At 44.0% G+C, this 10,091-nt stretch overlaps 1 protein-coding gene across 8 annotated transcripts in view; it reads left to right on the top strand.

Annotated features, from left to right (window-relative positions):
• SNX29 (sorting nexin 29) overlaps positions 1-10,091 on the top strand; it is a 588,630-nt gene that overhangs the window by 301,086 nt on the left and 277,453 nt on the right. For 7 of the 8 annotated variants that reach the window (XR_004258239.1, XM_032243340.1, XM_032243341.1 and 4 more), the window contains one exon: positions 2,016-2,122. Coding sequence is in view for 7 of the 8 variants with exons in the window: in XM_032243340.1 (XP_032099231.1) it covers positions 2,016-2,122 (107 nt within the window). In the remaining variant the exon portion in view is untranslated. Of the gene's footprint in view, positions 1-2,015; positions 3,655-10,091 lie in introns of those variants that run through there. The other variant, XM_032243345.1, reaches the window with a different exon arrangement.

Genomic DNA, 10,091 nt, shown 5'->3' with positions numbered 1-10,091 from the left:
CCCAGGCTGGAGTGCGGTGGCACGATCTCAGCTTGCTACAACCTCTGTCTCCCTAGTTCAAGTGATTCTCCTCCTTTAGCCTCCCAAGTAGCTGGAATTACATGCAGTGTGCCACTGCATGCAGCTGATTTTTGTATTTTTAGTAGAAATGAGGGTTTTACCATGGTGGCCTGGCTTGTCTCAAACTCCTGACCTCAAGTGATCCACCCCCTTTGGCCTTCCAAAATGTTGGCTTTGCAGGTGGGTGAGTCACTACACCCGGCCTTAATTGACATTTGAATGGGATTTTGAGAGGATGTGAGTGTAAATTACTGTGTTGAGGCTCTGATCTTTAACTGGAAGTCCTTCACAGTTTTTCTTTCTGTAACTATTTGAGTTATCTGCTGTGATTGGGCCACTCCCTGTATTCATGGCCCAGGACTTAGGACTTCTTTCTGTATGTTCCCTGCTGTCACTCAGGGCCTTGTGGCTTCGCAGGCTCTAACAGTGTGGCCCGAGGAGACTTGGCTGCCAGGCTTAGTGGCTTCGGTTTTGACTCCTGGTTTTGCTCAGCCTTCCTGACTTTCACCTTCTGGCTGAAGGCTGCCCCCTGTCGTTGGGGGAGCTAGTCTCAGATCCTTGTTGAGCCCATTACCCCCTCCATACAGCTGATAGAGCATCCAAGGGGCTTCTTGTCCGACAACACACAGGAAGCTTATCCTGCATTGTTGATGTTTGTTTTGAGGCTTGAGACTAATCCACCTTCTTAAAACACGCCATGGACCTTTTCCTTAGCCATCGGTGTAGGAGATCTTTCCTGTTCTTGTTTCCTGCTTTTCTTGGAACTATCTGGTTCTTTCCCAGTTCTTCTTTATTTGTTCTTCTCTACAAAGCAAGCATATACACAATAATGGAAACAATTCTCAGAGCCGCCTGTGCACGTTCTGGTCTGACCTGGGAGCCAGTCTTTTTAACATGTCTTTGGCATTGACGTTCTATGTAGGTTTTCGAGGTTTTCTAGAGCCTTTCTTGGTATCATCCTAAGTATGGTTTATAAATACGCATCCTTGGTTTTACACATACTCTGACTTCCATTAGTGCTCTGCAGCTGGCTGTGGGCAGGCACTACCTCACTGGATAACTTTTTTGTTGTCGAAAAAGAAATTTGGCAAATATAAAAGATGGAAGTGGACTAGATGCTGTAGCTCACACCTGTAATCTCAGCAGTTTGGGAAGCTGAGGAGGGAGGATCACTTGAGGCCAGGAGTTCGAGACCAGTCTGGTCAACATGTTGAGACCTTGTCTCTGCAAAAACTAAAATAAACAAAACAAAAAAAGGACTAGCCTGGTACAGCACTGATATGCCTGCAGTCTCAGTGACTCAGGAGGCAGAGGCAGGAGGATTGTTTGAGCCTAGGAGTTCAAGCCTGTAGTGAGATATGATTGATCATGCCGCTGTACTCCATCCTAGGCGACAGAGGAGACTCCATCTTTCCCCCTAACCCTTGCAAAACAAACAAACAAATAGAGGCTGTTACATCTTGCCAGTTTTCTCCTGAAATGGAAACTAGTGTCAAGGTTATTCCCTTACTCCTGTGCTTCTATCTCATGACAGTCCTTGCATTTTAAAAATACAGCTTATCGCTTTTTTTAAAGTGACAAAGTCTTAATTCTGTCACCCAGGCTGGAAAGCAGTGGCACAATCATAGTTCATGGCAGCCTTGACCTGGGCTCAAGCGATCCTCTCACCTCAGCCTCCTAAGCAGCTACCGGTGCCCACCACCCACCGTGCCTGGCCGTATCACTGCTTTTATTGTACTTAGGTGAAAATGTCCCAGTGTTGAAGTAATTAGTGAGAAAGAGAGAGAGAATGTGTGTGTGTGTGTGTGTGTGTGTGTGTGTGTGTGTGTGTGTGTGTGTTTCTTCAGCGCTTTTTCAACATGAATTCATTTGAGAAAGATTTTTTTTTTCCCCCACTGGGAGAATAATTTCTGATACTGATAAAATATTTATGACATGTCTCCCTTTCTCTAAAGTTGTGCCAAATCTTTGGAGTGTTGATGGAGAAGTTACAGTCACTGAACAGAAGCCGGGAGAAGTTGCTGAAGAACTTGCAAGCTCCTATGAAAGAAAGCTCATCGAGGTAAGGCCGGTGGAGTCTGTGCGTCTTTGTTTCTGATATTGGCTGCTTTGGAGAGTTTCCAGGATAAGCTCAGGCTGTTCTAAAGACAGGTGAGCAGAACCACCGAGCAACCCCTCAGCCCCACAAAATGAAACAAGAGAAAACCAGTATACTTTAGAAAGAGATGTAGGAGCTGATCGTTTGAAAAATGTCAGTTAGTTATTGGAAATTCCTAGCACTTAAGGAAATAAGAGAAAACATATATATGTAACATTAAAAATAAAACAAATGTAGCTCAGATTTGGAGATTAAAACAGGAGAGAATGTCACCAGCAGCTTTGTGCTGTTAAATGTGAAAATGTGGATGAGGTGAATTATTTTCCGGAAAACATTCATTATCAGAATTAATTGAAGATGAGGCAGACCGGTCGAAGGGACCCCCCCCCCACCCTAAAAAAAAAAAAAAAAAAGAAGAAGACCAAAACACTTGGGAATAAAGTTGTACAAGTAACTAAAGAACTGCTTCCTTGGAAGACAGCAACTGTAGATGGTTTCATGGTGATTTCCAGGAAACTCTTCAAGGCAATACACAAAGAGTCCTTTGCTATTTCTCTTTCCTGAGAGGGTTTTTATACATCTGTATCTTGGTTCAGGTATGCATTACCATGATATAAAAAAAGTCCTTACAAAGACAGGGTAAAAAAGAAAACTATGAAATAGAATCATTTATGTATAAGATATACAGAAATTCTAGAAAGCTGAATCGCATATTACGCGAACAGTGTACACAGAACATAGGGTTTATTTAGGATTGCAAGGATGGCTTAATATTAGGAAATTCATCTATGTAAGTCATCTCATTAGTAGCCTCAAAGAGGAAAGCCAGATGTTTATCTTGGTAGGTAATGAAAACTCATTTTATAACCATATGGATTGTGATAGAAAATATTTGTCATGAAAGGAATAAAGGTAATTTTTGGATGTGATAAAGAGGTTTTTCAGAAACCATCAATGATTAGCATACTTGATGGGAAAGTTGAGAAGCTGTGTTTGTGATGAGGTGTGTGTACATGTTGTAATAGTCCCTTGGTGGTGGTATAAGTTATGTCTGGCTCTCTTCCTTTCTCCGCCATCATGGTGTGTGCTTTACTCGCTTTCTCGCCATGTCTTCTCACAAGACTTTCAGGATTAAGCGACTCCTGGCCGAGAAACAAAAGCAAAATTGTCCCATTCCCCAGTGGATTTGGATGAAAACTGGTAATAAAATCAGGTACAACTCCTTTAAGGAGACATTGGAGAAGAACCAAGCTGGGTCTATAAGAAATTACGCATGAGATGGCACACATATTTACGCTGTCTGAAGGCCACAGTCATATTACCAAATCGAGCTGAAAAATGTCACTGCTCTCTGGAGAACTTTGAACAGAGTTTCCTCTCTGGATCTGTTATGAAGGCATTAGTTGGTACAACCCTCAGTGCTTCCATTATTCATGTTGGAAAAAAAAGAAGGCTTTGGTTGGCTGGGTTCAGTAAGAAGTATGTGAGACCTTTCACTTCTAAAGAATAAAAGCTATGTCTGTATGTATGTATATATGTATGTACGCATGCTAAAGATACAAATACACTTTTCGATTCTTTCTAAATCTTCTACAGTGAGTTTTATTTTTATAATAGGGAAAACACTCACTCATTGCTGTAGAGTCATGCCTGAGCTTGGGTGGGTTTCAGAGGCCCAGGGCCCTAGAAGGGGACCCTGTAAGCTCATTGCTAGCTCAGGCTGCCAATGTTACTGTCTGTTGTGTCTGGTCTCTAAGTCGACTCTAAAGAAGGAAGATGCCTTTAGAAACATCTTGCATTCTAACTCAAGTGATGGAGGACGAGATGATGGTAGTAATGCCAGGGATGTTACCGATGGAGGTGGTGGTGGAGGAGGAGATTGCGGTGAAAGGGAAAGAGGAGAGGATGGTACGAGCATTGATAGAGGAGGTGGTTGTGATGAAGCTGTTATTTGATGGAGGAGGAGGAGGAGTAGGAGGTGGGGGAGGTGTTGCTGGAGGAGGAGATGATGGTAGTAATGTCAGGGGTGTTACTGATGGAGGTGGTGGTGGAGGAGGAGATCATGGTGAAAGGGAAGGAAGAGGTGATGGTGGTAGAAGTCATGGAGGAGGTGGTTATGATGGAGTTGTTGCTGATGGAGGAGGAGGTGGTGGAGGAGCTGTTAATGATGGAGGAGGAGGTGATGGTGACCAAGTTGATCTCAAACTTGTGAACTCCAACAGTACTCATGCCTTGGTCTCTCAGAGTACTGGGATCACAAGTGTATGTCATCATGCCCAGTCCATCTCATTTTAGATAATAAGGTATTCGAGCACCTTAAACATGGTGATTCATCCCAGTGCAAAGGGAGTTTCTGAGCATTTTTTATGTAGGTGTCTTTGAGTGTATGTGTAGCTCACCCATCTGCAATATATGCGACACATTTGTGCTTGTTGACCTGGAATCCAGTGCCCTGGACAGCACAGAACCTAAAGCTAGTGCTGTAAAGCCATCTTGTAATGGCTGGCGAGCATCTTGAGCCAAGGGTTAGGTATAAAAATTGTTCCTGACACCCTGTGATTGTTCACTTTGGAAGACAAGGAGGACAGGAGAATTCTGGCAGGTGTACGTTAATCTGGCAAGGGTACAACACTAGTAATGTCACAGCCCCCGTGATATTAGCAGCAGCTGTCAGGTGCATACTGTTAGATCCAGGCACTGTGCTGGGGCTTTTATGAAGATAAACATGTGTGCTTCTCGGAAGAGTTCCTTGAGGAGGATACTCTTGCTGTCTCCAGTTCACAGATGAAGCTTTGGGAAATTTAGTAACTTTGCCAAGAGTCCTTAGCTGCTAAGAAGCAGTATTGGATGTGGTGGCTCAAACCTATAATCCCAGCACTTCAGAGTAGGAGTTTGAGAGGAGCCTGGCCAACATGGGGAAATCATGTGTACCAGCTAGAATCTGTTTCCATTCACAAAAATTAGCTGGACGTGGTGGCATGTACCTGTAGTCCCAGCTACTTGGGAGGCTGAGGCAGACAATCAGTTGAACCTGGGAGGTGGAGGTTGCAGTGAGCCAGGATCACCCCACTGTACTCCAGGCTGGGCAACAGAGTGAGACTCCACCTCAAAAAAAAAAAAAAAGGATTAGATATCTAGTAAGAGCCATGGGTTCTGTAGAGGAGGCAAACTTTCCTCTGGCCCTCAATGTTAGCAGGAAGCATAGCGTGGAGAGCCTAGGGAGGCTATTGAGTAATGACGCCACCTCAGTTTGTGCACGTCCACTGAGTGCCTTCTCGGTATCCAGTCCTTAGCTTGTTTTCTCCTCTTTTGGTGGCTTTTCCTACCTTGGGAGCAGCAGTGTTGATGGTTGTGGGAGATGAGCCAAGGAAGTTGTGAGGTTGAAACAGAGACATCCCTGATGTGGCATTCACTTTCCTATGTGGAGTTTTTTTCTTTTTTTTTCTCTTTCTTTCTTGACTTGCAGTGACTTTGGTTGCAAAGTCATTGGTGTTTCCTCTGTGAATTGCATTAGCTTTTCCTCATGCCAAGCATGGCCTTAAGTTACATAGATGAGTGGGACACAGTGCCTGTGTTTAGGGACTTGTCGTCTTATGGGTGAGGCAGATCACACCTGTTCTAATGGTCAGGACAGAGGATTGAAGTGCAGATGTAGGGTTATACTACCCACAGGCCTGGAGCCGTGTCTTCGACAGCAGTTCTGCAGAGGTTGGTACCTAACCACAGCTTCTTTAGATAATTCCTCCCCACTTCTTAGGGACTGTTAGTGATGATGCTCAGAATTTCTTCTGTAAACTTGCCCATCCTTCTTGAAATTCTAACACATCAGAAGAGAAACAATTGTTCTCAGCAAGGTTTTCAAGATAAAAGATAATGGACACATTCAAGATAGATCTCTTCTGAGACTCTTGCTTCTGTACTTCTTTTAAGTACATTTCCTTTGGTTGGACATATCTTCAGAGATTTTCTATTCTTTTTCAGCAGCTGCCTTCACAACAGTGTGACATGTTGGTGACATTTGGACTTGGAGCCTGCATCACTTTGTTGCTGCCTTCTGCAGCCTGTTGACTTGGAAAGCACATGTATCGCATGTCAGACTGAGTTCAGATTTGCCACTTACTGCCATATGTTCCTGGACAGACCTCTTTATATCTCTGAGCCTCACATTGTCTGTTAGTGAAACGCAGCCAGTAATACCTGCTAGTGGGTTTGTTTTGGGAATTACCCATGAAGAACCCAGAGGAGTGCCTGAAGTAGAGAGGAGGTGTCTTTGTGCTTCCTCTCCCTGCTTCTGTTCTGACTTGTTTGGAGGGCTTGCCTCTCCGCCATAGCTTGCTGCCTGGGTGGAACAGTGTGTCCAAGTACTTTGCCCTCTTTTAGGTTCAGGGCTGGGCACATCACCTGAGCTAGGCCAATGGGGTCTTTAACTCTGGAGTCATATAAGAATGCAGCAGTGCTTGGGAGGCCGTTTATTCAGTAGCAGTTAACAAATAAGCATTTATCCAACAGATGAATAGCAGTGAGTTGGATAAAACTCTAGTTGTTTTCTATGTTGAACTTGCTAGAATTGCTCTGTTTTCAGTTCCTTGTCTTATGTTTTTTTTGAGATAGAGTCTCATTCAGTTGCCCAAGCTGGAGTGCAATGGCACAATCTTGTCTCACTGCAAGCTCTGCCTCCTGGGTTCAAGCATTTCTCTTGCATCAGCCTCCCAAGTAGCTGAGATTACAGATGCCTACCACCACACTTTGCTAATTTTTTGTATTTTTAGTAGACACGGGGTTTCGCCTTGTTGGCCAGGCTGGTCTTGAACTCCTGACCTCAGGTGATCCACGTGCCTCGGCCTCCCAAAGTGATGGGATTACAAGCATGACCCACCATGCCTGGCCCTAGTTTCTTTTCTGAGCCCGTTTTCCCCACTTTCTTCCCTGTTTCTAGTGAATTCTATTTGTGCTTACGTTAGAATCTGTTTCTTGTGCTTACCACCGGTGCCCTAACTTATATAAAGCTTTGTATCAGTATGTGATCAGTAGATGTCGTTTTCCTTCATTTCTCCTTCTACTCACTGTTTACCGGGACTTAGCGCTCTCATGCTGCCTTCTGGCTCTCCCAAGTCTTGCTTGCCGGCACCGTTTTCCAGCTGTTTGCTCCACTTGTGTATCTTCTACTTCAATATTGCCAGTCCGTCCTCTGCAAACAGCACTTTACTTCCTTCCATATGGCAGGGCTCAGCTAGCTGATGATTGATTTTTAAAATTATAAGACACTTATAATTTACTGTTTGAGTGTAGTTAGTCCCTGAATTTTTCTCGTGGGTAAAATAAATGGTGTATTAGCAACATTTGTTCCCATTATAATGGTAGAGTTGCTATTAATGGAAAAGTAAGCTTAAACATCAAGCTGGTAAAAAATACACTCATAATCACATGCTGTAGATAACTGTGAATGTGATCATCATTTTAATAAAGTGTAAAAATTTCTAAAGCAGCCAGGACCTTGGGAGCAGTTACACCACCAGTGCTTGCTTCATAAACTGGCACTGATGGGTTCCAACACTTTTCATGTATCCAGAAGTCATTTTTATGTAAGAGCAGCCTGCACTTTTCAGTAAAATACTGGATTCTGTATAAGGACGCAGAGTGAAAAACTCTGAGCTGAGATCTACATTAAACTGATACTTAAAATGAAAGATTTGATTTGAGGTTTTTTGTTGTCGTTGTTTTGTTTTTGTTTGTTTGTTTTTGACAGAGTCTCTCTCTGTTGCCCAGGGTGGAGTGCAGTGGTATTATCTAGGCTCACTGCAGCCTCCACCTCCTGGGTTCAAGCAGTTCACCTGCTTCCTCCTCTCTAGTAGCTGGAATGACAGGCGTGTGCCACTATACCCGGCTAATTTTTGTATTTTTAGTAGTGACAGGATTTCACCATATTGACCAGGCTAGTCTCAAACTCCTGACCTCAAGTGATCTGCCCACCTCCACCTCCCAAAGTGTGGTGATTACATGTGTGAGCCACCATTTCTGGACATTTTTTTTTTTTTTTTTTTAATAATCACCTGAAGCTGAGTATATTCAGATCAGGCTCTTACCTCATGTAGTTTAAATTCCAAGCAAAGCTGAGTGTTTAAGTACTTCTTGTATATGAGTAGAAAAGGGTAAGAAGCTATTGTTTCAAGCAGGATAGGTGTAATTCCCACTAAAGTGTGAATGACTAACAGGGCTAAACCTCCAATGATTTTTTAAAAGCTTTTTATTATGTAGAAGTTGAAACATACACAGAAATAAATTAGAATAATGAGCCTCCATGTACTCATCACCTGGCTGTACCTGTTAGTAACTCCTGGCCAATCTTGCTTCATCTGTATCCCATTCCACCTCTCAAACCTCAGACCCCTTGGTATTTTGAAGAAAATCTCAGATTCCATATCATTATAGTCCTAAGTATTTCAGAATCTATCTTTAAAACCTAAGAGTTGTTTTAAAAACCACACATTACTGCAATACCATAGTCATACTTTAAAGCCTGCTAAAGAAGGCCAGTGCTAGTCCTCGTGATTCTCAGGTTGAAGTATCAGGGAGAGGAACTTCTTTTAACAGAAGGTCTTTTAGGAGGCCGCTGGTTCACTCTTTCTCTTCCCCAACTTCCCAAGCAAGAAACTGGAGCATTTCATTTGTGCATCATGGCTAAGCTTGGAGCTGTTTTGCCTCTGTGCCCTTTGCTTGGCTGTCTGCCTTGCCTTCAGTTAGCAACACACACACTCATGTCAGCAGCACAGCTGCACAGGCCCTGGGAAGGTGAGGGATTTGGAGATGAGGAGGTGTGATCACAGTTTCCAGCCTCCAGTGTGGCCTCCTTTACAGATGGACTAGTTCCCTAACGAAGGTCTTCGAAGGAGGAAGAGGCAAGCTGTGTCTCACAGGTGTCTCTATCTGTTTTAGAAAAATATTTTTGGGCCTGGTGCAGTGGCTCACACCTGTAATCCCAGCATTTTGGGAAGCTGAGGTGGGCAGATCATGAGGTCAGGAGTTTGAGACCAGTCTGGCCAATTAGGTGAAACCCCTTCTTTACTAAAGATACAAAAAATGAGCTGGGCATCTTGTTGGGTGCCTGTAATCCCAGCTACTCAGTGGGCTGAGGAAATTGCTTGAACCCGGAAGACGGAGGTTGCAGTGAGCTGAGAATGTGCCATTGCACTCTAGCCTGGGCAATAGGGCAAGACTCTTAAAGCAGCTATAGATATTGATGTTACAGCCTGGGTGCTGTAGCGACACCCTGTAATTACAAAAAAAAATTTGTTTTAATCAGCTGGGCACAGCAGTGTGTCTGTGGTCCCAACCACTCAGGAGGTTGAGGTGGAAGGATTGCTTGAGCCCAGAAAGTCGAGGCTGCAGTGAGCTACTGAGGTAGGAGGTGGGACTTGACCCCAGAGGCAGAGCTGAGACACTGGACCAAATTCACTACTAGCTAAAACAGCGCTGGGGTGGAAGCCGCTTTCCATTGGACACGCCCATGTGTACCATGTCAATTTACTATTGTCATGGTAATATCCAGGAGTTCCCAACCTTTTCCATGGCCATGACCCAATGACCCAAAAGCTAATGCTTCCTTTCTAGAAATTTCTGCATAAACGACCCCTTATTCTACACATAATTAAAAGGAGTTATAAATGTGACTGCAAAACTGCCCTGAACTGCCACCCTCTGCCTACGGGTTGCTGTGCTCTGCAGGAGCCATCCCGGAGCTGTAACTCCACTGGAGCTGTGACACCATTGCTTCAGTAAAGCTGCTTTCTTCTACCTCTAGCTTCCCCTTGAATTCTTTCCTGGGCAAAGCAAAGAACCCTCGCAGGCTAAGCCTTTCTTTGGGGCTCATCTGTCCTGCATCACTATGATGGTGCCACTGCACGCCAGCCTAGGTGACAGAGTGAGACCCTGTCTG

The sequence above is a fragment of the Sapajus apella genome, unplaced genomic scaffold (genome assembly GCF_009761245.1).
Source record: "Sapajus apella isolate SASKATOON/1434 unplaced genomic scaffold, GSC_monkey_1.0 scaffold51, whole genome shotgun sequence".
NCBI lineage: Eukaryota > Metazoa > Chordata > Mammalia > Primates > Cebidae > Sapajus > Sapajus apella.
Note: the sequence above shows the minus strand (reverse complement) of the source record. Positions and strands in the feature narration are given on the sequence as shown.